This window comes from Mobula birostris, chromosome 7, assembly GCF_030028105.1.
Source record: "Mobula birostris isolate sMobBir1 chromosome 7, sMobBir1.hap1, whole genome shotgun sequence".
NCBI classification, from domain to species: Eukaryota; Metazoa; Chordata; class Chondrichthyes; order Myliobatiformes; family Myliobatidae; genus Mobula; species Mobula birostris.
Window position 1 is genome coordinate 147,687,992 of NC_092376.1, and position 26,380 is coordinate 147,714,371.

The window sequence follows — 26,380 nt, forward strand, 5'->3', positions numbered from 1 at the left end:
CAATTATAGGCTGAACTTCCCAGGCAGAAGTGAATATTGAGACCACAACAACAAAGAAAATTATCTGTTTGCACTGATCATGTGAACCTTGACTCAATGAACCAATTCAAAGAATAAGGCAATGCAGTTTTGAGTAATGCAATTAAGCAACTAAATATACCAACATTAAGCCAGCTTCCTTCAAGGAGGTGCTGGATAATTAACTTAGAAACATAGAAACATGGAAAACCTACAGCACAATACAGGCCCTTCAGCCCACAATGCTGTGCTGAACATGTACTTACTTTAAAAATTACCTAGAGTTACCCATAGCCCTCTATTCTTCTAAGGCCCATGCACCTATCCAGGAGTCGCTTAAAAGGCCCTATCATATCCACCTCCATCATCATCGCCAGCAGCTCATTCCACGCACTCACCACTCTCTGCGTAAAAAACTTACCCCGACGTCTCTTCTGTACCTACCTCCAAGCAGCTTAAAACTGTGCCATCTCATGTTAGCCATTTCAGCCCTGGGAAAAAGCCTCTGACTATCCACATGATCAATGCCTCTCATCATCTTATACACTTCTATCAGGTCACCTCTCACCTTCCACCTCTCCAAGGAGAAAAGGCCGAGTTCAGTCAACCTATTCTCATAAGGCATGCTCCCCAATCCAGGCAACATCTTCATAAATCTCCTCTGCATCCTTTCTATGGTTTCCACGCCCTTCCTGCAGTGAGGTGATCAGAATTGAGCACAGTACTCCAAGTGGGATCTGATCAGGGTCCTATACAGCTATAACATTACCTAAACATGATGAATTCTGCAGATGCTGGAAATTTAAGCAACACACATCAAAGTTACTGGTGAACACAGCAGGCCAGGCAGCATCTCTAGGAAGAGGTACAGTCGACGTTTCGGGCCAAGACCCTTCATCAGGACTAACTGAAGGAAGAGCTAGTAAGAGATTTGAAAGTGGGAGGGGGAGGGGGAGATCCAAAATGGTAGGAGAAGACAGGAGGGAGAGGGATGGAGCCAAGAGCTGGACAGGTGATTGGCAAAAGGGATATGAGAGGATCATGGGACAGGAGGCCCAGGGAGAAGGAAAAGGGGGAGGGAGAGAAAAAAAACCCAGAGGATGGGCAAGGGGTATAGTGAGAGGGACAGAGGGAAAAAAGGAGAGAAAGAGAAAGAATGTGTGTATATAAATAAATAACGGATAGGGTACGAGGGGGAAGTGGGTCATTAGCGGAAGTTAGAGAAGTCAATGTTCATGCCATCAGGTTGGAGGCTACCCAGACAGAATATAAAGTGTTGTTCCTCCATTCTGAGTGTGGCTTCATCTTTACAGTAGAGGAGGCTGTGGATAGACATATCAGAATGGGAATGGGATATGGAATTAAAATGTGTGGCCACTGGGAGATCCTGGTTTCTCTGGCGGACAGAGCATAGGTGTTCAGCAAAACGATCTCCCAGTCTGCGTCGGGTCTCACCAATATATAGAAGGCCGCATCGGGAGCACCGGACGCAGTATATCACCCCAGCCGACTCACAGGTGAAGTGTCGCCTCACCTGGAAGGACTGTCTGGGGCCCTGAATGGTGGTAAGTGAGGAAGTGTAAGGGCATGTATAGCACTTGTTCCGCTTACAAGGATAAGTGCCAGGAGGGAGATCAGTGGGGAGGGATTGGGGGGATGAATGGACAAGGGAGTCGGGTAGGGAGCGATCCCTGCGGAAAGCGGGGGGGGGGGGGTAGGAAAGACGTGCTTAGTGGTAGGATCCCGTTGGAGGTGGCAGAAGTTACGGAGAATAATATGTTAGACCTGGAGGCTGGTGAGATGATAGGTGAGGATCAGGGGAACCCTATTCCTAGTGGGGTGACGGGAGGATGGAGTGAGAGCGGATGTGCGTGAAATGGGGGAGATGTGTTTGAGAGCAGAGTTGATGGTGGAGGAAGGGAAGCCCCTTTCTTTAAAAAAAGGACATCTCCCTTGTCCTGGAATGAAAAGCCTCATCCTGAGAGCAGATGAGGCGGAGACGGAGGAATTGCAAGAAGGGGATGGCATTTTTGCAAGAGACAGGGTGAGAAGAGGAATAGTCCAGATAGCTGTGAGAGTCAGTAGGCTTATAGTAGACATCAGTGGATAAGCTGTCTCCAGAAATCGAGACAGGAAGATCTGGAAAGCGGAGGGAGGTGTTGGAAATGGACCAGGTAAACTTGAGGGCAGGGTGAAGTTGGAGGTAAAGTTAATGAAGTCAACGAGCTCAGCATGCGTGCAGGAAGCAGCGCCAATGCAGTTGTCGAAGTAGTGAAGGAAAAGTGGGGGACAGATACCAGAATAGATTTGGAACATATATTGTTCCACAAACCCAACAAAAAGACAGGCATAGCTAGGACCCATACGGGTGCCCATAGCTACACCTTTAGTTTGGAGGAAGTGGGAGGAGCCAAAGGAGAAATTATTAAGAGTAAAAACCGATTCCACTACATGGAGCAGAGCATTACCTCTCAGCTCTTAAACTCAACCCCACGGTTGATGAAGGCCAATGCACCCTATGTCTTCTTAACCACACAGTCAACCTGCATAACAGCTTTGAGTGTCCAATGGACTCGGACCCCAAAATCCCTCTGATTCTCCACATTACCAAGAGTGTTACCATTAATACTACATTCTGCCATCATATTTGACCTACCAAAATGAACAATGTCACAATTATCTGGGTTGAACTCCATCTGCCACTTCTCAGCCCAGTTTTGCATCCTATACATGTCCTGCTGTAACCTCTGACAGCCCTCCACACTATCCACAACACCCCCAACCTTTGTGTCATCAGCAAATTTACTAACCCATCCCTCCACTTCCTCATCCAGGTCATTTATAAAAATCATGAAGAGTAAGGGTCCCAGAACAGATCCCTGAGGCACACCACCGATCACCGACCTCCATGCAGAATATGACCCGTCTACAACTACTCTTTGCCTTCCGTGGGCAAGCCAGTTCAGGATCCACAAAGCAATGACCCCTTCCCATGCCTCCTTACTTTCTCAATAAGCCTTGCATGGGGTACCTAATCAAATGCCTGGTTGAAATCCATATACACTGCAACTACTGCTCTACCTTCATCATGTGTTTAATCACATCCTCAAAAAATTCAATCAGCTCGTAAGGCATGACCTTCCTTTGACAAAACCCTGCTGACTATTCCTATTCATATTATGCCTCTGCAAATGTTCATAAATCTTGCTTCTCAGGATCTTTTCCATCAACTTACTACCACTGAAGTAAGACTCACTGGTCTATAATTTCCTGGGCTTTCTCTTCAAGTGACCTGAAGGTGGCTAGAGCAGGGATCCAAGTAAGTACTGGCAGGAAGTGGAGGGCAGAGGAAGCTGTTCAGGAGGCAGAGGCGAGGCTGCGTCACAGGAGGCCGGTGGGAGTTGTCACATGAGGCCGAGCTGGGCTAGGGTCCTTTCCAACTCCCCAAATGGACACCAGAGGGAAGGAATGGCATCGTTTAGTTCATGAGGAGGTGAGAGCAGTAGTGGAGGAGACGAGAGCCTGCAAGGCAGTGGGAATGAAGCAACAGGGAGCTTGGACAAGATGGGAGAATGCGGTTGAGAGGAAAGTGACCTGGGCTGATCTTTGGAAAGCCGAACCACACCACATCCAATTTCTCATCCAGGCAGCGTACAATGTGCTTCCAAGCCCATCAAACCTGCACACATGGAGCAAGGCAGAGTCATCTGCGTGCTCACTGTGCTCCAAGTGAGGAACCCTGGAGCACATCCTCAGCGGCTGTGCAAGGGCACTTGGTGAGGGACGGTACAGGTGGAGGCATGATCAGGTCCTGAAGACCATCGCTGAAGCCGTCAGCGCAGGAGTTGAGTGGGCGAAGCGGTCCCGACCCTCCAAGCAGACCATTGCCTTTGTCAGAGCTGGGGAGCAGCCAATACCTGCCAAAAGAACATCTGCAGGCATTCTGACCTCTGCAAGGGACTGGCAGCTGTTGGTGGACCTCAAAGGGCAGCTGAAGTTCCCCAACCATATCGCAGCCACCACCCTGCGACCAGACATTGTCCTAGTTTCTGAGTCAACTAAGCAAGTGGTGCTGTTGGAGCTGACAGTCCCATGGGAAGATAGCTTGGAAAAGGCCTTTGAAAGGAAGCTCTCCAAGTACGCAGGACTGGTCAGCAACTGTCAGCAGGCTGGATGGAGAGCGAGGTGTCTCCCAGTGGAGGTTTGTTGTAGGGGATTCGTAGCCCGTTCTTTAGTTAGAGCCTTCAGCATTTTGGGCATCGAGGGAGAGAGGAAGAGGAGAGCCATCTGCAGTACCACCGATGCGGCAGAGAGGGCCTCAAGATGGCTGTGGCTCAAAAGAGGGGAGCCATGGAGTCATAAGTAGCTAGCCATCTGGACACAAGCTGGGGTCTGATCAGCCCCAGCTGGGTCACCTGGAGGAGGTTGTATGATGTTGAAAGACCCGAAACACCTGATGATTCCAGGAACATCACTGAAGATGTGTCCAGAAGCATCAGTAGATGTATGTACACAGCTACTCCCTTTCTCGAATAAGAGAACAACATCTGCAACCTTCCAATCTTCCAGAACCTCTCCCGTCCCCATTGATGATGCAAAGATCATTGCCAGAGCCTCAGCAATCTCCTCCCTCGCTTCCCACAGTAGCCTGTGGTACATCTCATCCAGTTCCAGAGACTTCCACAACCCAAAGATGGGTAGGCTGGTAGGATAAGTGGACACCATAAATCATCCATTGTGTGTAGATGAGTGGTTGAAGCTGAGAGGATTTGATAGGAATGTGGAGAGAATAAAACGTGATTAGTACTCTTTTGAATTAGTGTAATGTCTGTTTAATGGCTTGATGGACATAGTTTAAATGTGCATTTCTGAAAGCATTAAAGAGATACTGAGGAAGTTCACCAGGATATTGCTTGGAATGGTTTATTTGAGATTTAAGGAGGGAGTAGAGAGGTTCCATTTGTTTTCCTTAGGCTACATCCCCACTAGACCGGATAATTTTGAAAATGCTGGTTTCGCGTACAAATGATAGGCAACCACACCAGGTGTTTTTGAAAATGCCTCCGTCTACATTAAAACGGGCATTTGGGCAAATCTCCTCCTACTGGGCATGCACAGACACATCTACAGAAAACAAGCGAAGGGGAAATGGTATACTATTTCCGTTTCCGCAGTGGTGTTGTACTATTTCCATTGGTCCAAAACGAGTACCTACAATAGCAGCGAAAGAAAGTTTTCAATAATGTCTTTGAGGAATACAAAGAAAACCTCCGCTGGAAAAAGCAGACCGGACTTCTTCGTTTGGACAGACGATGAAGTCAAGCTGCTTCCGCGAGTTACAAACGACTACAAAGTCAGCAAAGCAGTGGAGAACGTGGGACTGGGGAGTCATGCCAAACCAAATACATCGATATCCTTGACCGCTATAAAGAACGCTATATCCATTCAAGAAAACAATGAAGTGCCGCGCTGCCGCCACCATCTGTTACGGCACGTCATGACAGCGTTTTTAAAAAGCTCCGGTTACCCCGTACACACTACACCACCCAACCGGCATTTTCAGATTTACACACTCTGGAGAGCATTTTAGAAAAGCGCTGTTTTCAGGGGAGGAAAACGCCATTTCAGTGTGGACGGAGGGTCAAAACGAAGAGAAAAAGCTTCAGTTACAGATTCATCCGTTCTAGTGTGGTTAGAGGGATACAAAGTTCTGAGAAGCATAAAAATATAGCAAACATTTCTAGACCAGGAGACTGAAGTGTAAGGTTAGTAGTAAATTTAAAGTGAAACACTTGATTTTTTTCACCCAGTGGGTGGTTACAATGTGGAATGCACAGCCTAAGAAAATGGTGAAAACAAGTATTCTCAGAACATTGCAGAAGTATCTTGACATGCATTTAAATTATCAAGAAATAGTACACCATGGACCTATGGAATTAGTCCCGCTAGGACTTGAAACTATGAATTATATGGTCTTCTATTAAGAAAAAAAAACTCAAAATGCTAGCTATTTAAAGTTGTAATTGATGTTAGTGGTTAAAAACTTAAGTATCTTCTCTATATTGACTTACTTAATGCCACATTATAGATAGATACTCCAATCTGATTGGTTTACAGCTGCCACTTCCTGCTGATATTTAATGTTTGCAACAATTAAAATCCTTATTATTTCTGAAGTACTCCATATATAACCTATACAGTTGCAGAAGCTTTGTTTTATCTTTCAACTGGTTCTTAACTTAATAGCTTGATAGATTTTATATATCCAGCCGACATGCTTTCCTCCATACATTGTGCTGACACATTGTTACTAATATATTGATCAGTATGTGGGAGTGACATCACCGTGGAATATTTTTCTCATGTCATTTGTTCCTAATTATGATGCCATTGCATGCATATAAACATTAGGTTTAAACGTTTCCTTAGAGAATTAGAAACAAACTGACTTATAGATCTACATGTTAATTTTAAAAAGATGATGAAGAATAAGGAACATTGTTCCATGGTACTTCAATGAGAAAAAAAAAGACAATCATACAAGATTTCTTTTACACTGTCTAGACATATTAAATCAATGTAGACTTCAATAATACACAAACTCAGGTTTCTGTCATTGTTTTCCTTCTCCATTACATGCTAATGTGAAGTAGCACCATATGCCTGTGTGGTATCCAGAGCCAGGTTTAACTTGAAGATTTCCAGCTCCAGCAACAAAGGGAGATTTGTCAAACTTTTATACAACAGGTCACTTACCACAGACTCCTATACATGTCCCAAATGCACTACCTTATTAGGTGATGAGATATTTCGTTTAAAAGCTTTACGGACATCTTAGCATTGTTTCCTTGACAGAAATTCCATTTTGTTACTTAATGCATCATAATTACAACTATAGTGAATATATACAGACAAAGGAGATTTGAAACCTTTTCTTTTAATAATCTGTCTGCAGAAATCAGATCTGGCTGTTCAAAAAAGATTTTCGGAGGCAAACACCCTTTTGAAACATTTCCACTGGTATTGTTCTAATTATGCACTTTTGCTCATCATTTAACATTCAATCCCAAGATTGTTTGGTGAAATGTAATACTAACAATATAATTTTGCATAGATCAATTGCCAATACATGTTTCCTAGTCCTAATAGAGGCCTAATCAGAACGGTAGCTGTGGAAATAAATTACTAAATTATAAAGGGGTGACTGAGTATTATTTCTATATACGAAAATATACTTATTTGCACATATTCACAGTAAAAACGCTAAAAGGATAATAAAATCTGAACAATTTTAAGACCATCACTGACATGGGTAAGAAGCAGTGATATATAATTCTGATGAATATATTCTGTATAACATTGAAAGCAAAGATTAAATTTGATGTTGCTTACGTTGGTTGCCCACAGATTTTCCGCCGATACCACTGTTTGCAGTTGGAGAAATATTTCTTGGAGGATCCTACTACTTGCTGCATTGCACATACATTGGGGCTAAGGGGAACACACATATTTTTCTTTTTAAGTAAAGAAAGCTGAACAGGATTCGCTCAGGAATGAGCAAAAGCATAATCCATCTACCCCACAACCATTCAATGAAACTATGGTTTCAAATTAAGATTAACCAAAAACATCCTTCATCAAAATCAATTTTCTTTATTTTAGAAGCTGAGAAGTTATTTAGACAACACTAGCTCAGGTATTGTACTTGCATTGTTAATCAACAGGAATATTCCAACAACCTTGCCTTTATAAACTATATAAGTTTGAAAGAACAATTCAGCTTTGGCTTTGTTTTTAAATTAAGCCCCTGAGCTTTTTCACTCACATTTCAGTGTATCTACACATATGTATACTGCTTGGCATTTTAGAAACTACATTGTATCCAATTTCCAAGCGTATAATTTTAAAGTTAGGAATTTCAGACAAAACTTTTAAAGTTGCTTTAAAAGTTACTTACCCATGCTGCCTGCCCCTGATCCTGCTGTGCTGTAATACTTGTTGGTAGGATGATATAGCATTGCTCAGAGTAATGCAAAAGAAAACTAAAGCAAAAGTAAGGAGAACAAGGTACTTCATTCTGACTGTTCCCTTTGCAAAATCTAAGCAGTCTGCTGAGGTAAAAGGCTGCCTTTTATGCAGCTGCAATTTATAGAGCCCTGAGCAGGAGGGGCGGAGAGGAGCAGTTAGCATGCAAAATCCAACTGATGTAACTTGTGGGCAGGTCAGGACCCTGCAGGCTGGGGGAGTAGCACAAAGTTTTGTCAACTGAACTTTAAAGAAACTTCTCTCCTTCTCTCTTGTTTACTTTGGCAGGGTGTTTGCATCATTTCTAGGCTTTGAGACTGAAACAAAGGAAATGATGGTAACTGTGATTGGTTTACACATAGAGTGAACAAACTTTGGAGGAGTTAAAAATCAAAAGAGGTAAAAAGGTTTTGAAATATGGGAATAGAAGCAGCCTATTCAGCCCCTCCAACCTGTTCTACCATCGGGAAGGTATCACAATGAACAGCCTGTTCCAAGTAAACACGTAAGTTCCATTTTAAAAGAAGTCCATGTTTTTGCTTGTAAATTGGAAAATTCATTAAATCACTTAATATGATTGATATGGTGACCAAATCTCCCCAGAACTGGAATAAGTAGCAACAAAATCACGTGAAGTTGATACTAAAAGCAGTGAGAATGAATGTAAGTATGTGCATTGAATTTTTGAAATTAATATTATGGCAGCTCATGCATATGGTGAGGTATTTAATAGGTGGGTGTTTGTACTTCAGGAATTGTCCGTAAAAATGTCTTTATGATTTTTTAATTGGTTCATCAGATCTCTCCATCAAATAGTTAGAGTCATAGAGTTATCCAGCTTGGAAACAGGCCATTCAACGGACTATATCCATATCAATCAGTGGGCACCCATCATCATACTAATCATTTATTCCAATACTTGACACATAGTCTTCAATGTCTAAGGCAATTCAAGTGCTCAACCAAATCCTCTTCAGTTGCAAACACAAGGAAATCTGCAGATGCTGGAAATTCAAGCAACACACACAAAAAATGCCGATGAACGCAGTAGGCCAGGCAGCATCCATAGAAAGAGGTACATTGACATTTCGGGCTGAGACCCTTCACCGGTCCTGAAATGTCAACTGTACCTCTTCCTATAGGTGCTGCCTGGCCTGCTGCGTTCACCAGCATTTTTTTTTATGTGTTGTCTCTTCAGTTGGTAACTCATCTTTCACCATGCTCTCTTGAATGCATTCAACATACACATCACTCTCTTGGTGATTAAAAAGTCCCCCTCAGATCTCCTCTAAATCCCTTCCCTATTTCCCAAATGTATGCCCTCCAGATTAATCTACTCCAATATAGAGAAATGTTTTGTTGCAGGCTACTCCATATGCACTCTTCACAATTTTAAATATTCCAGTCATACCTCCTCTTAACTTCCTCTACTATAGATAAAATAGACAGTATTTTCCTCATAACTAAAACATTCTATCTGAGGCAACATCCTGGTGAATCTCCTCTGCAGTGTCTCCAGCACTATCACAGTTTTCCTCTTGTGAAGTACCAGAACTGCATGCAGTGCTCCAAATGAAGTCTGACCAATGTTGTATAATATCCATGTTCTTGTTTTCACTGCGCCAGGCAAATGAAGGCCAGTTTTCAATATGCTTTCTTAACATTATCTACTTGCGGTATCACACTCAAGGATCTTTTATTTACATGCCAAGTTCCCACTGTTCCTCAATATGCCTTAGATTCTACCATTCATTGTATATTTCTTGGCCTCATTAGTACACCTAACACACATCACTTCACATTTATCATTAGGATTAAACTGCATCTAAAATTTCTCAGCTCATTTTCCATCACATCAGTATCACCCCATAGCTTAAAGCTAACCTTCACACTAACAAAAACTTCGCCATTCTCTGTGCCATCCACAAACTTTCTGATCATGCCACCTACATCCATATTTGTACCTATTAAAGACAGCAAGGATCTCAATGCCAATCCCTGTGGAATAATAATGATTACAAGCATCTAACCACAAAAAAAAAACCTCTCTCATCACTTTCTGTGTTCTACTGCCAAGTCAATTTTGGATCCAATTTTCCAACTTCCTTAGATCCCCTTTGGACCAATCTTCCAAGTGGGACTTTGTCAAAGATCTTACTAAAGTTAATGTAAACCATATCTATTGCATTGCCCTTGACAATACAATTTGTTATGTCCTCAGAAATTAATCAGGTTGATCAGAAAAGATTTGCCCTTGGCAAAGCCGCACTGATTATCCCTGATCCCTGATCCATGAGTTCTGAAGTCCCTGCTTTTCCAAGTAATCATTAATCTAGTCCTTCAGAACTTTTTCCAATAACTTCCCTACTATTGATGTTAGGCTCATGTTAATCTCATAGGAATTCATTGCCTCAGACAGCTTGAAGGCCAATTTATTGGGTACATTTAAAGTGGAGGTTGACAGGCTCTTGATTAGAAAGGATGCCAAATATTATGGGGAGAAGGCAGGAAAATGGGGTTGAGAGGAATAATAAATCAGCCACAGTCAAATGAGATGAACGGCCTCATTCGATGGGCAGAATGGCCTCATTCTGCTCCTATGTCTTATGTTCTTGCTGTTTATAATTGTCAAGCTTTGCCCAGCTGCCCTTTATCACACAGCAGCCATCGTCTGAGTGCACACTCAGAGTGATCACAGCTCTTTGGGACTTCAGTCAGAGAAAGCAAAAAAAGAAAACTCAAGGTTAATTTTTTTTCTCCTTTCCTTCTTTATATCTGCTCAGCTAGGACTGTAGAGATACCACGCAGGATAGTGGAATGCTCCTCTTACGGGATATGGGAAGGCAGGGAGACCCCCAGAGTCCCTGACGACTACAACTGTGAGATGTGCATCCAGCTGCAGCTTCTAGCACTCCATGTTTAGGAATTGGAACTGGAACTGGATGAACTCTGAATCATTCAGGAGACTGAGAAGGTGATAGACAGGACATTTAGAGAGGTAGTTACACCCAAGGTGCAGGACACAGGAAACTGGGTGAAAGTCAGGAAGGGGAAAGGGGTTAAGGAGCCAGTGCAGAGTATCCCTATGGCCATCCCCCTCAACAACAGGTATATCACTTCGGATACTGTCAGGAAGGAGGACAGAACAGAGGAAAGTCACAGTGGTCAGGTGTCTGGCATTGAGTCTACTTCCATGACTCAGAAGGGAAGGGGGAGAAGAGGCACACTATGGTGATAGGGGATCTGTCAGGTAGGAGAATGAACAGGAGGTTCTGTGGGTAAGAACGAGATTCCTGGGTGGTATGTTGCCTCCCAGGTGCCAGAGTCAGGGATATCTCAGACTGAGTCCTCTAGTGGGAGGATGAACAACCAGAAATCATGGTCCATGTAGGTACCAATGACCTGGGGAGGACAAGTGATGAGGTTCTGTATAGTGATCTCAGGAAGTTAAAGGGCAGGGCCTCCAGGGTTGTGACCTCAGGATTGCTACCCGTGCCACATGTAAGTGAGGCTAGAACTAGGAAGATTATACAGTTTAATATGTGGCTAAGGACTTGGTGTAGGAAGGAGGGCAGAAGATTTTTGTATCATTGGGTTGTCTTCTAGGGAAGGTGGGATCTGCACAGAAGGGACGGTTTGCACCTGAACTGGAGGGGGACTAATATCTTAATGGGAAGGTTTGTTAATGTTGGGGTTTAAACTAGAGTTGCAGGGGGATTAGAACCAGAGTGCCAAAACAGTTAGTGGAGAGTTTGTGGAGGCAGATGTTGGTAAGACCTCAGACAAAGTTAGGAAGCAAAAGGTTGTGCATGGTGTGACTGGTATCCAGAGCTTCATATATTCAATGTAAGAAATACCGTAGGAAAGGTGGATAATAGTGCTGAAGATGAGGTAGCTGGTTTACAAACAGAGGCAATGTGTGGTGAGGAGAGGCTGTTGATAGCACAAAATTGTAGTCAACAGGATGAGTTGCAACGTAAAAGGCAGAGAAAATCAAAAAAGGTGAATACAAGACTGGAGTTATATGGAATAAGGTAGATGAACTTACGTCACAGTTGCAGATTAGCAGGTATGATGTTGTAGGCATCACTGAATCACTAAGTCACGGCTGAAAGAAAATTATAGCTGGGAGTTTAATATCCAAGAAAACACATTTTATCGAAAGGTCAGGCAGGAAGGCAAAGTGGTTGGGATTGCTCTGTTAGTAAAAAATGAAATCAAATCATTAGGAAGAGGTGACATAGGGTTGGAAGGTATTGAATCATTGTGGATGGAACTAAGGAATTACAAGGGTAAAAAGACCCTGATGGGAGATGTATATACATCCCCCAAACAGTAGTATGGATGTGGGCTACAAATGACAATGGGAGATAGAAAATACATGCCAAAAGGCAATGTTACAATACTCATGGAGGATTTCAATATGCAGGTAGATTGGGAAAATCAGGCTGGTGCTGGATTCTAGGAAGGGGAGTTTCTACAATGCCTATGTGATGGATTTTTAGAGCAGCTCATGGTTGAGCCCATGGTCGGTTATTCTGGATTGTGTGATGTGCAATGAACCAGGATTGATTAGAGAGCTTAAGCAAAGAGAACCATTGGGGAAGTGATCATAATATGATCAAATCCACCCTGAATTTGAGAAGGAAAAGCTAATGTCAGATGTATCAGTATTACAGTGGAATAAAGGGAATGACAGAAGCATGAGAGAAAAGTTGGCCAGAATTGATTGGATAAGAACACTGGCAGGGATGATGGCAGAGCAATAATGGCTGGAATTTCTGGAAGCAATTCAGAAGGCAATGGATTCCAAAGCGGAAGAAGTATTCTAAAGAAAAAATAAAACAACCTTGGCTAACAAGAGAAGTCAAAGTCAATGTAAAAGCCAAAGAGGGGGTATATAATAGAGAAAGATTAGTGAGAAGTTAGAAGTTTGGGAAGCTTTTAAAAACCAACAGAACACAATGAAAAGTCATTAAGAAAGTAAAGATGGAATATGAAAGTGAGCTAGCCAATAATATTAAAGAGGATATCAAAAGTTTCTTCAGATACATAAAGTGTGAAAGAGAGGCAAGAGTGGATATCTGACCACTGGAAAATGATACTGTAGAGGTAGTATTGGGGGACAATGAAGTGAATAATATTTTGCATGTCTTCTCTGTGGAAAACACCAGTAGAATGGTCAGAGTTCCCAGTGTCAGGGGTCAGAATTGTGTGAAATTGCTATTACTAGGGAGAAGGTTCTTGGAAAACTGAAAGGTCTGAAGATAGATAAGTCACCTGGACTAGATGGTGTACACTCTGAAGGAAGAGGTGGCTGAAAAGATCGTGGAGGAATCAGTAATGATCTTACAAGAATCACTAGATTCTGGAATGGTTCCAAAAGACTGGAAACTTGCAAATGTCACTCCACTCTTCCAGAAGGGAGAGAGGCAGAAGAAAGGAAATTATAGGTCAGTAGGTCTGACCTCACTGGTTACAAAGATGTTGGAGTCTTTTGTTAAGGATGTGGTTTTGGGGTTCTTGGAGACACATAATTAAATAGGCTGTAGTCATGTTATCCTCAAGAGAAAATCTTGCCTCACAAATCTGCTAGAATTCTTTGAAGAAATAACAAGCAGGATAGACAAAGGAGAATCGGTTGATGGTGTGTATTTGGATTTTCAGAAGGCCTTTGACATGCTACTACACACAAGGCTGCTTAACAAGCTACAAGCCCATAGTATTACTGAAAAGATTCTAGAATGGATAAAGCAGAGGCTGATTGGCAGGAGGCAAAGAGTGGGAATAAAGGGAGCCCTTTCTGACTGGCTGCCGGTGACTTGCGGTATTCCACTGGGGTCTCTGTTGGGACCGATTCTTCTTACGTCATATGTCGGTGATTTAGACGATGGAATTGTTGGCTTCATTTCAACTTTTTTGATGATATGAAGATAGGTGAAGGGGCAGGTAGCTTTGAGGAAGCAGAGATGCTACAAAAGGACAGATTAGGAGAATGGGCAAAGAAATGGCAGATGAACTACAGCGTCCGGAAGTGTATAGTCATGCACTTTGGTTGAGGAAATGAAAGGGTTGCCTACTTTCTAAATAGAGAGAAAATATTTAAAAAAACAGATGTGCAAAAGGACTTGGGAGTCCTTGTGCAGGATTCCCTAAAGGTTAATTTGTAGGTTGAGTCTGTGTTGAGGAAGGCAAATGTGAAGTTAGCATTCATTTCAAGAGAACTAGAATATAATAGCAAGGATGTAATGTTGTGACTTTATATAAAAATGGAAGTATTGTGAGTAGTTTTGGACTCCTTATCTTTGAAAGGATGTGCTGAAATTGGACAGCGTTCAAAGAAGGTCCACAAAAATTATTCCAGGATTGAATACTTTGTCATGTGAAATATGTTTGACAGCTCTAGGTCCGTATTCACTAGAATTCAGGAGAATGAGGGGTGACCTCATTGAAACCTATGAAATGGTGAAAGGCCTTGATAGAGTGGATGTGGAGAGGATGTTTCCTACTTGTGGGTGAGTCCAAGATCAGTGGACACAGCCTCAGAATAGAGGGGTATCCTTTCAGTACGGAGATGAGGAGGAATTTCTATAGAGAGGTGAATCTGTAGAGTTCTTTGCCACAGGCAGCTGTGGAGGTCAATCATTTATGTATATCTTAGGCAGAGGTTGATAGATTCCTGATTGGTCAGGGCATGAAGGGATATGAGGAAATGGCAAGAGACTGGGGTTGAGAGGAAAATTGGCTCAGTCATGATGAAATGGCAGAGCAGACGATGGACCAAATGGCCTCATTCTGCTCCTATATCTAATGGTCTTATGGTCTTATAGTCTCTATGTATGTTGCTCCGGATTACCAGTATCTGTAGAATCTCTTGTGTTTCTGGTACCTCACTGTCCAGAACGATATGTACCTAGGACTGATTCTTGATCTGCGCTGAAATACTTTCAACTCCAGAGGTGGTGAAACATTACAATTGGCATCACTGCCCTGAATCAGGGAGAGAATCAAAAGTTAAGTTTCTGACACTACTTCATTATAACAAATCCTATTAGAAGTCAAGTTGTCAAATCTATGACATTGGATACATTGGCATGTGGTCATTTTGCTATGCTAGTAATCTAGAATGAGGGATTAGTGATTTGCAGATATCTGTTCAAAAGCTACTAAGATGTGGGAAACTTAAATGCAATTTCAAAGTTCTTGATTGAAAGTCCTGTATAAGCAATAGTAGTGTCTTAAACAACTTAATTGTTTCAAACCACTATGAAATATATATATAAGAATAGTTACACTGCTAGTATTGGCAAAAGACAATTCTACTGTGCATAGTTGCAGGAACCTGAAACTGCTCACCCTTTCCACCTCTGACGCATCAAGGATGACTGGTGTGTGATCTCCTGACTTCTCCTTCCTGAAATCCACAATTGATTCCTTGGCCTTACTGACATTTAGTGCAACATTGTTGTTACAACATCACTCAACCTGCCAATCTGGCTCACTATTGTATGCCTCCTCATCACTATTTGAGACTCCCCCCCCCAACTCTCCACCCACTCCCCCACCAGCAAAAGTGTGTCTTCCAGTTTTAATATAAGTCTCATTCACTCTAATAATGATCCTTTAATTATATTGTGTAAAGTAAGCTTCTTACAGTAACTTTCTCCATAGAACCATACTGCCTCGGGAAGATTATTCTCTTTAATATCCTATCAACCAAATGAAATGCCATGTTATAATTCTGAGGTAGAAAGAAAACTTGGGCTTCACATTCCTGTCTCACAAGTGCCTATCAAGACCAACACCAATAGCAGAATATGACCACCTCACCTTAGCATTTAATATTACAATAATTGCTGAATTTTCCATCACAAACCCTGGGTCAACATTGATACAAACAACTGGATCAGACATTAAATCATTGTGGATACAAGGACAAGGGAGATTGTCCATATCCTCACATCTTAAGTCCCTAAAACCTTTCCATCATTAATAAATTGCATATCAGAAGTGATTGTGGGATGTTTCCGACTTGACTGAGACAGTGCTGCTCCAGTTAAGAAGCCTGACCCCATAGAGGACAGCAAACCCTGGATTGGGACTCAATACTGTAAACACTTGTCTAAATTTTCAAGTTACCAGCAAAGTGTTTGCACTCACCATCAGCGTTATATAATTGTGCTCACAGTTACTGTCACATGGATTTTCCCTTTGTTGGTGTGAGCTTCGATCAGGCTAAAGGGCATTCATAACAGACAGAAATAATTATATCAACAACCAAAATGTACAACAAATAATCCAAATCTTCATAGAAAGTAACTTGTATTTATTTTGTTATACCATTTTAAGTACTTTAAGGTAAGTAAATTAAATATTAGGAAACTCACACAAGATCAAATAAAATCAGTGGTATGTTATATACCTGTTCTAATAATATTTTAATTTATGTGAATTTCTTATCCTGGAATAGAACAATTAATATTCCACATTTCCAAATTTAGTTGTTTCAGACCAAAGAGGTTATTCATCAGTAATTATATTTGATTACTTATTATAGCATTCAACAAGACTTAACAACTTCATTTTTATAATGATAATTAAGAAGTATAAGTGTAAAATGTGCTGTAAGAGAATAATTGTAACTGTAAAGGTTTCAACGTCACCCTCCGCAAAGGAATATGAAATGAAAGAAATTATACTCAGATCAGGCATGGTCTTATGAAATGCTAGAGCAGAATTCAGTAGCTAGGAGGCCTACACCAGCTCTGTGCATGTGATTGTATGTTTGTAAGCACAAGAAATCCTGCAGATGCTGTAAGCCGAGAGCAACACACAAAATGCTGGAGGAACTCAGCAAGTCAGACAGCATCTATTGGTAGGAATAGGCATTTGATGTTTCAGGCTGAGACTCTTCATCAAGACTGGAAAGGAAGGAGGAAGAAACCAAAATGAGAAGGTGGAGGGAGGGGAAGGAGTACAAGCTTGCAGATAATAGGTGAAACCAGGTGAGGGGAAAGTGGGTGGGTGGGGGAGAAGGGATGAAGTGAAAAGCTGGGAGGTGATATGTGGAAGAGGTAAAGAGCTGAAGATGAAGGAATATGAAGGAAGAAATTAGGACAGTAGACAATGGAATAAAGGAAGGGAGGCCAGACACCAGAGTGAGGAGAAAATAAAGGGTAAGAGGGGAGCCAGAATGTAGAATAGAAAAAAAAGAGAAGGGGAAGAGGAAAAAGAAGTTAGTGAAATAGATGTTTATGTCATCAGGTTGGAGATACCCAGGTGGAAATTAAGGTGTTGCTCCTCCAACCTGAGAGTGGCCTCATCATGATAGTAGAGGAGACTATGGGTTATCATATTAGAATGTGAATGGGAAGTTGAATTGCCTCAGCACACCATTGCATAGAGGATTGTACTGGTGACAACAGACTGGTGGAACATGTGAAGGAGTGGCCTGCATACTCCAAAGGGCCTCAGTCTCCTCAGGAAATAGAGGCAATACTGGCCGCTTTGTGGTAGATGGAGCAATTGTGCACAATGAAATGGTTGCCTAATCTATGTCAAGTCTCACCAATGCAGAGGCTGCACCAGGAACACCGCATACAGTTGATGAACCCAACAGACTTACAGGTGAACTGCTGCCTCACCTGGAAGCAATGGTTGGGGCTCTGAATGGTGGTGAGAGAGGAGTGGTAGTGGTAGGGTTAGCACTTGTTATGCTGGAAGGGATATGTGCCAGGAGAGAGAAGAGTAGGAAGGGAGAAGAGTGGAAAGGGATGAGTGGACAAAGGAGTCACATAGAGAGCAATCCTTGTGGAAAGCGGACAGTTCAGGGAGGATAAGATGTGTTCAATGGTGGGATCCCAGTGCAATGGCAGAAGTTGCGGAGGATGATGTGCTGGATGTGGAGGCTCATTGGGTGGTAGGTAAAGACAAGGGGAGCTCTATCCCTGTTAAGGTGACAGGAAGATGGAGTGAGGGCAGAAGTCCAAGAAATGGAGGAGATGCAGTTGAGGGCAGCATCGATGATAGAAGAAGATGAATCCTGTTTTTGAAGAAGAAGGACATCTCAGATGTTTTGAAATGGAAAGCCTCATCCTGAGAACAGATGCAGTTGAGACAGAAGAAATGAGAGCAAGGAAAAGCAATTTTACAAGTGTCAGGGTGGGAAGAGGTATAGTCAAGATAGGTGTGAGAGTAGGTATGTTTATAAAAGATATCAGTAGACAGTCTGTCTCCGGAGATGGAGTCAGAGAGATTAAGAAAGGGAGAGACATGTCAGAGATGGGGCAAGAAAATCTGAGGGCAGGATGGAAGATAAAGGCAAAGTTGATGAGGTTGACAAATTCAGCATGGGTACAGGATGTAGCAGCTATGTAGTCATTGATGCAGCATAGAAAGAGTTGGGACCCCTGTTCTCTCTTTTTCCATTCTCCTTTCTGGTTTGTAAATTGGAATTCCTCAATTTTTTCTGTTAACTGCTTACATGCAGACATTAGACCATGACCACAAATTCCAAGACCATGACTCTTGTGTTCTACAGAGTAATAAATCTTCAATAACAAAACTGTTCAGAATCTAGAGGCATCCTAATGTGCCAGTAAAAAGTTAGTATGACAAGCACCACTGCATTTAATTAGATTACACTGAGCTGAAGCAAAAGAATCAAAATATTTAAAACATGTGGGATTGTATCTCAGAATAAGGAATGGAGTATTGTGCAGGAGTAGCATATGAGACTGTAGTAAGATAAAGAGAGAGGTAATGCCAGCAAATGAGTAGTCAAACCCTGGGCTCACATAACTTTAGTAAATTGAGTGTTAAAACAGCACAATTTACCTTTGGCAGTTCGCAGTTACTGGAACCCAGGGATAACAATTCAAACTTAGAATCTTGGCCAGTCATTCTAAATGTGAAGTATAGCAGACTGTCCAAAATTTGATCAGAATCAGAATCAAGTTGAATATTATTGGCATATGTCATGAAATATGCTGTTTCCTGGCAGCAGTACTTTGCAATACATAACAAAAACACTATAAATTACAAAAGAAATATATATATATTTAAATTAAGTAAATAGTGCAAAATGAATAGTGAGATGGTGAAATTTGATGGTGGTGAGAAAGAAGCTTTTCCTAAAATGTTGAGTGTTTGTCTTCAAGCTCCTGTACTTCCTCTTCGATGGTAGCAATGTTCTGGGAGATGGTGATCCTTAATGATGGACGCCACCTGTTTGAGCCATTGCCTTTTAAAGGTGTCCTCAGTGCTGGGGAGGTTAGTTCCCATGATGGAGCTGGTTGAGGCTGCAGACTTCTGCAGCTTTTACAGTTGTGTGCAGTGGCCCCTTCATACCAGATGGTGTGTAACCAGTTAGAATGCTCTCCACGGTGTATCTGTAGAAATTTGTGACTTTCCAAGTCTCCTCAAACTCCTAATAAAATATAATCACTGTCATGCCTTCTTTGTACACTTGTATTCATATTTGTGTCAATATGTTGGTCCCAGGACAGATCTTCAGCGATGTTGACACCCAGGAAATTGAAACCACTTACCCTCTCCGCTGCTTATCCCTCAATGAGGACTGGTGTGTGTTCCTTTGGCTTCCCTTTCCTGAAGTCCAAAATAAATTCCTTGGTTTTACACACGTTGCGTGCAAAGTTGTTGTTGTTGTGACACCACTCAACCAGCTGTACATCATACTCCTGCATACCTCTTCGTTACCATCTGAAATTCTACCATCAGCAGATTTATAGTTGGCATTTGAGCTGTGCCGAGCCACACAGTAATGGGTGCAGAAAGAGTGGAGCAGTGGAATGAGCACACAGCCTTGAGGTGCAGCAGCGTTGATTGTCAGCAAGGAGAAAAAAATGTTATTTTTGGTCTGCACTGACTGTGGTTTCCCAATGAGCAAGTCAAGAATTTCTTTTATTTCAGCAGGAGCAGCAGTAGCTGTAAGTTCTACTTTGAATCACATACAAAGAGTGATTATTTTTTAAGTCTTTTAAATAGATTGGCATTTCCTTATTGTAGAGCAAAGTCCAGTATGTCTTACATAATAATAACATGAGGATGGATTTGCCATCTGAATTATAGCAATTCAAGAAAGCAATTCGCCAGCAACTCTTAGGATAATTAGGGTTGAGCAGTAAATACTGACCTTGTTAGGTCTCCATCCTATGTATGAATACAATAGTCTGTTGGAGTGGGCGATTTTGATCCAGGCACTACAAGACTCTACTCAGCTCATTTTATTTCTTGAAATTCAAGTTGACAACGGGTTACGAAGGCATCTGGAATTTTGAATTAACAGTATTTTTGAAATCTACTTAGCTCAGCAGCATGATCTTCTCTGTAACATTCTTAAAAGTTTTCCTTAATAGAACCTCTTTCTACTGCTGCATTCAGATAATTTCCCTCTGGCCTGTCAGCTTCTGAGCTCAATTACCAGGGGTTTTACAAGTGTGTTGGGCACTAGGTAAAGTTATGTCCAACAAACTGCAGTTCCAGTGAAATCAGAGCACCCCGAATTTGTACAATCTATTGGCCACCGTTCATTTTGACAAATTTTCATGAAGCAGCTAAAATGACCATTAGCAATTCCAGACAGGAAGAAGCCAAGGCCAAGTTTCTGTTGCAGTTTGAATCCATTACACATCCCACATCCTTAGAGTGAATTCCACTGGATTACTTACTTGTCCTAATTTTCCATTGTTCACCAATGTCAAGCGCAGCCAACTTGTATAAATGAAAAGTAATCAAGTAACTGTTTGCATTTGTAACTTCTGTTGTTCATTAACTCACAGGCAGCGGATTTAACCCATGAGTGAGTATTTTTGGAGCATCCTCAACATTAATGCATGCAGATAGGAATAGGATGACTTAAAAAGGGATACAACTAACTGAAAAATGACACAGATGGTGTGTAAAACTTCTTATTTACTAAACAGCACTGTGAAAGAGCTGCTGAGTTTTATTTGTTTTATGAAAATTCAGAAATAATTTAAAAGCATTAATTTCAGGAATGTTTTCTTAAAGTCTCTGTTGTGTTTTCATTCCATTATTTTAAAAACTTTACTTTTAGCTTTAATCATTTGACTTAAAACATACTCAGCATTAAAAAAAAAACATGGTCTTCATGCTCACAAAAAACTACAGGTGGTATCTTACTTTCAATTGAGATCTTGTGGGCAATACAGACTCCAGCCACTGTACAATAAAGAGAAAGAACGTGTTAAAATAGGGTACCCATTAAGTGGATTGCTTAGTTTTAGATGGTGCCAAGCTTCATGAGTGTTTTGCCGCAACCATCAGGCAAATGTAGAGCATCCCATCAAATTCCAGATGTGTGTGCTTTGTAGATGATGCAATGGCTTCAGGATCAGTCCTGCTGCAGGCTTCCTTATAGAAAAGGCAGATATCACTTTGCAAGCTCCTCAAATGAACTAAATTAAATGAATTAAGATTTTCATTATTAGAAGGAGAGCTTGAAAAATAAATTAAATAGATGCCTTTGTTAACCAGCTGCTAAGGAGTTCACCAATGATCATAGGTAGATAGTTTATCAATCCCAAAGGAAATTACAGTGTCAGAATAGCATTATAAGTGCACAGCTACACAATTATTAGAAGAGAAGCAAGAATGAATAAAAAATAAGTTACCTCAAACAGTCCAACAGGAAGCGGTCATCACTTCCTCGGCTATAGTTTGACTCATTACAGAGCCTAATGGCTGAGACTAAGAATGACCTCATATAGTGCTCTTTGGAGCAGCACAGTTGTCTTAGTCAATTACTGAACGTACTCCTCTGTTCAGCAATGTGGCATGCAGAGCATGAGAAACATTGTCCAGAATTGCCAGGATTTTCCGTAGGGTCCTTTGTTCTACCACAGCCTCCAGTGTGTCCAGCTTGTCTCTTATAATACAGCCAACCTTTCCAATTGGTTTACTGAGCCTATTGGCATCACCTGTGTTGATGCCATTGCCCCAGCACACCACTGCATAGAAGATTGTACTGGCGGCAGCAGACTGGTAGAACATGTGAAGGGGAAGAATGCACCTCCAAAGGACCTCAATCTCCTCAGGAAGTAGAGGTGACTCTGGCCCTTCTTGTACACAGCCTCTGTGTTGGTGCTCCACTCAAGCCTATCATCCAGGTACACCCCTAAGTACCTGTAGGTCCTCAGCACATCTACATCCTCACCATCAATAGTAACAGGGAGCAGTGCAGGCTTAGCCTTCCTAAAGTCCATCACCATCTCCTTTATCTTACTGATATTGAGCTGCAAATGATTCAGCTTGCACCATTTGACAAAGGGCCCTGTATTCATCCTCCTGTCCTCCCTTTATACACCCAACTATTGCCGAGTCATCAGAGAATTCCTGCAGATGGCACGACACAGTGTTGTATCTAAAGTCCGAGGTATACAGGGTAAACAGGATAGGAGCCAATACAGTCGCCTGTGAGGCCCCGGTGCTGCTTATAGCCAGGTCTGACACACAGCTCTGCAGCTGCACAAACTGTGGTCTGCCAATCAGGTAGTCCATTATCCAGGACAGATTGGAAGTGCTAATCTGCATTGAATGGAGCTGAATGAGGGCTGTATGGTATTGAAGGTGCTTGAGAAATCAAAAAGCATGCTCCTCACAGTGCTGCCCTGAACATAAACATGGAATTGTCATAATGTCGCCAATTCTGTAGGTCAGACTATTCTACCAATATGAGGCCTCTGATATCCAAAGATTACCAAAATATCCACATTCATGTATAATGTCCAATACTGAAAAACTGGAATACCTATAACAATGTTTGTTCTAAAATTCTCAGCATAGAGCAACCTTATTCACGCATATTCCTTAAAGTGGGAGCCATTTTTAACACTTACGCCTATTGTTAAGAGATAGCACTTGTGTGTTTGTTCTTCTCATAAGGCACTTAACATTGCACATCGTCACGATGCATAACTATACTGAAAAAGTAGGCTTTGTGATGCTCAAGTACGCAAGTTCTTGCATGACATGTATGTATAGAATTATTGACAGAGTCAATGGCTGACTTCTGTGAAGCAGGAGATCTTAGATATCAATTTTCAGAGCTACAGTATTTAAAGATAAAGGAAAGATTGGCTTTAGGTCAAAACATAAAGTGAAATTGGCCTCCAGATCCGACACATTATTTCATCTACCACCCCACCAGCCTCCAGGTCCAACATATTAGTCTCTGTAACTTCCGCCACCTCCAACAGGATCCCACCACTAAGAACATTTTTCCCTTCCCCCCCGCTCTGCTTTCCATAGAGATCGCTCCCTTGTCCATTCGTCCCCCCCATCCCTTCCCACCGATCTCCCTCCCAGCACTTACCCTTGTAAGTGGAACAAGTGCTACACGTGCCCTTACACTTCCTCCCTCACCACCATTCAGGGACCCAGACAGTCCTTCCAGGTGACGCGACACTTCACCCGTGAGTCAGCTGGGGTGATATACTGCGTCTGGTGCTCCCGATGTGGCCTTCTATATATTGGCGAGACCTGACGCAGACTGGGAGACCATTTCGCTGAACACTTACTCTCTGTCTACCTGAGAAAGCAGGATCTCCCAGTGGCCACACATTTTAATTCCACATCCCATTCCCATTCTGACATGTCTATCCACGGCCTCCTCTACTGTAAAGATGAAGCCACACTCAGGCTGGAGGAACAACACCTTATATTCCGTCTGGGTAGTCTCCAACCTGATGGCATGAACATTGACTTCTCTAACTTCCGTTAATGCCCCACCTCCCCTTCGTACCCCATCCGTTATTTATTTATTATTAATTTTTTTTCTCTCTCTCTCTCTCCTTTTTCTCTCTCTGTCCCTCTCACTATACCCCTTGCCCATCCTCTGGGCTTCCCTCCTCCCCCTTTCTTTCTCCCTGGGCCTCCTGTCCCATGATCCTCTCATATCCCTTTTGCCAATCACCTGTCCAGCTCTTGGCTCCATCCCTCCACCTCCTGTCTTCTCCTATCATTTCGGATCTCCCCCTCCCCCTCTCAAATCTCTTACTAGTTCTTCTTTCAGTTAGTCCTGACGAAGGGTCTCAGCCCGAAACGTCGACTGTACCTCTTCCTATAGGTGCTGCCTGGCCTGCTGTGTTCCACCAGCAACTTTTATGTGTGTTAAGTGAAATTCATCATTGGCATCAACGAGCAACATAATCAGAGGACTGTGCTGGGTGAAGCCTACAAGTGGTGCCATGCTTCAGGCGCCAGTGTAGCATGCTTACAACTAACTAACCCGGACCTCTATGTCTTTGGAATGTGGTAGGAAGCCAGAGCACCGGGAAGAAACTCACAGAGTCATGGGGAGAGCGTACTAGCTCCTTACAGATGGTGGCGGGAATTGAACTCCGATTGGTGATTGATGGCGCTGTGAATTAATGCACTAACAACTAATCTACCAGCTGCCCCAAAGTTCTTTCTATCCATGGAGTTAACTTTAAAGGGTCACAGACATGAGAAAATCTGCAGATGTTAGAAATCCAATGTAACACACACACAAAATGCTGGAGGAACCCAGCAGGCCAAGCAGCAACTATGGAAAAGAGTTAACAGTCAATGTTTCAGGCTGGGATCCTTCTTCAGGACTGAAAATGACGGGGAGAAGTCAGAGTAAGAAGATGGGAGGAGGGGAGGAAGAAATACAAGGTGAAAGGTGGATAAGTGGAAGTGGGAGAGAGGGAGGGGGTAAATTAAAGAGCTGGGAAGTTGATTGGTGAAAGATGTAAAGGGCTGGAGGGGGAGGAGGAATCTGATAGGACAGGATAGAAGACCTTAGAAGAAAGGGGAAAGGGAGGAGCACTAGAGGAAGGTGATGGGCAGGTAAGGAGATTAAAGTGAGAGAGAGAAACAAGAAAGGGGAATGGTGATGGGGAGGGGGCAATAACCAGAAGATCAAAAAATCGATGCTCATGCTGTCAGGTTGGAGACTACTCAGGTGGAATATAAGTAATTGCTGCTCCAACCTGAGCACGGCCTAAATGAACTTGGCCTGGTTGAGCAAGCCTGGCCTTTTCTCCGTGGAGAGACGGAGGCTGAGAGGTGATCTGATAGAGGTCTATAAGATGATGAGAGGCATTGATCACGTGGATCGTCAGAGGCTTTTTTCCAGGGCCTCTCACAAGAGAGCACAGTTTTAAGGTGCTTGGAAGTAGGTACAGAGGAGATGTCAGGGGTAAGTTTTTTCACAGAGGGTGGTGAGTGCGTGGAATAGGCTGCCGGCGATGGTGGTGCAGGAGGATACGATAGGGTCTTTTAAGAGACTCCTGGATAGGTACATGGAGCTTAGAAAAACAGAGGGCTATGGGTAACCCTAGGTAATTTCTCAGGTAAGTACATGTTTGGCACGTTATTGTGGGCCGAAGGGACTGTATTGTACTGTAGGTTTTCTTTGTTTCTATGTAAAGGGAAACTACCATATAACGATTGGTAATTGCCTGATGACCACTTTCACTCCGAATCTGCTACATGTATAATATTGACCAGATGTCACTGTGGACAAACCTGTTGCCTTCAAAATATTACCATAGTATTTTTAATTTCTATTAGTGCCTATGCTCCTGTACTGCAATGTTGCAAGTCCTATCTTATTTCCTGTTTCCTGTAAAGAAAGAGGGGAGACAGCTGGTATAAAAAGGTGGGGGAAGGGGGTGGAGCAAGTATTGGCATGTGAATGATGAATCGAAGTGCGGAAGGGTGAAGGTGAGGGAGGTGAGTGGGAATGATGTAAGAAACTGTGAGCAGATGGGTGGAAGTAACAAAGGGCTGAAGAAGATGAAATCTGATAAGAGAAGACTGTAAATCATGTGATAAAGGAAAGGAGGCGAGGAGGAGAACCAATGGGAGGAATGTGTGGGTGACATGCAGATGGAGAATGTGGGAGAGGTGTAAGAGATGGAGGAATGGGGGCCAGTAGGATCATGAGATAAAAAAGAAGAAAGGACAGGGAGATTGGATACTGGAAGTTAGAGAATTCAATGTTCATGCCATCAAGTTGGAGACTACTAGGGTGGAATATGAGATGTTGTTCTTCTAATGTGCATCTCGCCTCGCCTCTTCAGTGAAGGAAGCCATGGATAAACATGTCAGTGTGGGAATGGGAAGTGGGATTATAATGACTGGCCAGAGATTCTGGCTGTTCTGACAGATACAGCAGACATGCTCAACAAAACAATCTTCCAATCAACGTCGAGTCTCATTAACGCAGAGGATGCCACACAGGAAGCACCAGATGCAAAAAATAACACTGATTGATTCATATGGGAATGACAGCTTGGAGCACTAGGTGGTGGTGATGTTAGAGGCA

The 26,380-nt window shown here is 42.4% G+C and overlaps 1 protein-coding gene across 4 annotated transcripts in view; it reads right to left on the reverse strand.

The window, feature by feature from the left end:
• tgfbi (transforming growth factor, beta-induced) overlaps nucleotides 1–8,163 on the reverse strand; it is a 70,041-nt gene extending 61,878 nt beyond the window's left edge. For 2 of the 4 annotated variants that reach the window (XR_011886641.1, XM_072263893.1), the window contains exons 1-2: nucleotides 7,976–8,163; nucleotides 7,411–7,509 (exon numbers count right to left, since the gene is read on the reverse strand). Coding sequence is in view for 2 of the 4 variants with exons in the window: in XM_072263893.1 (XP_072119994.1) it covers nucleotides 7,411–7,509; nucleotides 7,976–8,094 (218 nt within the window). In the remaining 2 variants the exon portion in view is untranslated. The remainder of the gene's footprint in view (nucleotides 1–7,410; nucleotides 7,510–7,975) is intronic. The other 2 variants (XR_011886640.1, XM_072263892.1) reach the window with 1 other exon arrangement.
• Nucleotides 8,164–26,380: the final 18,217 nt, after the last annotated feature.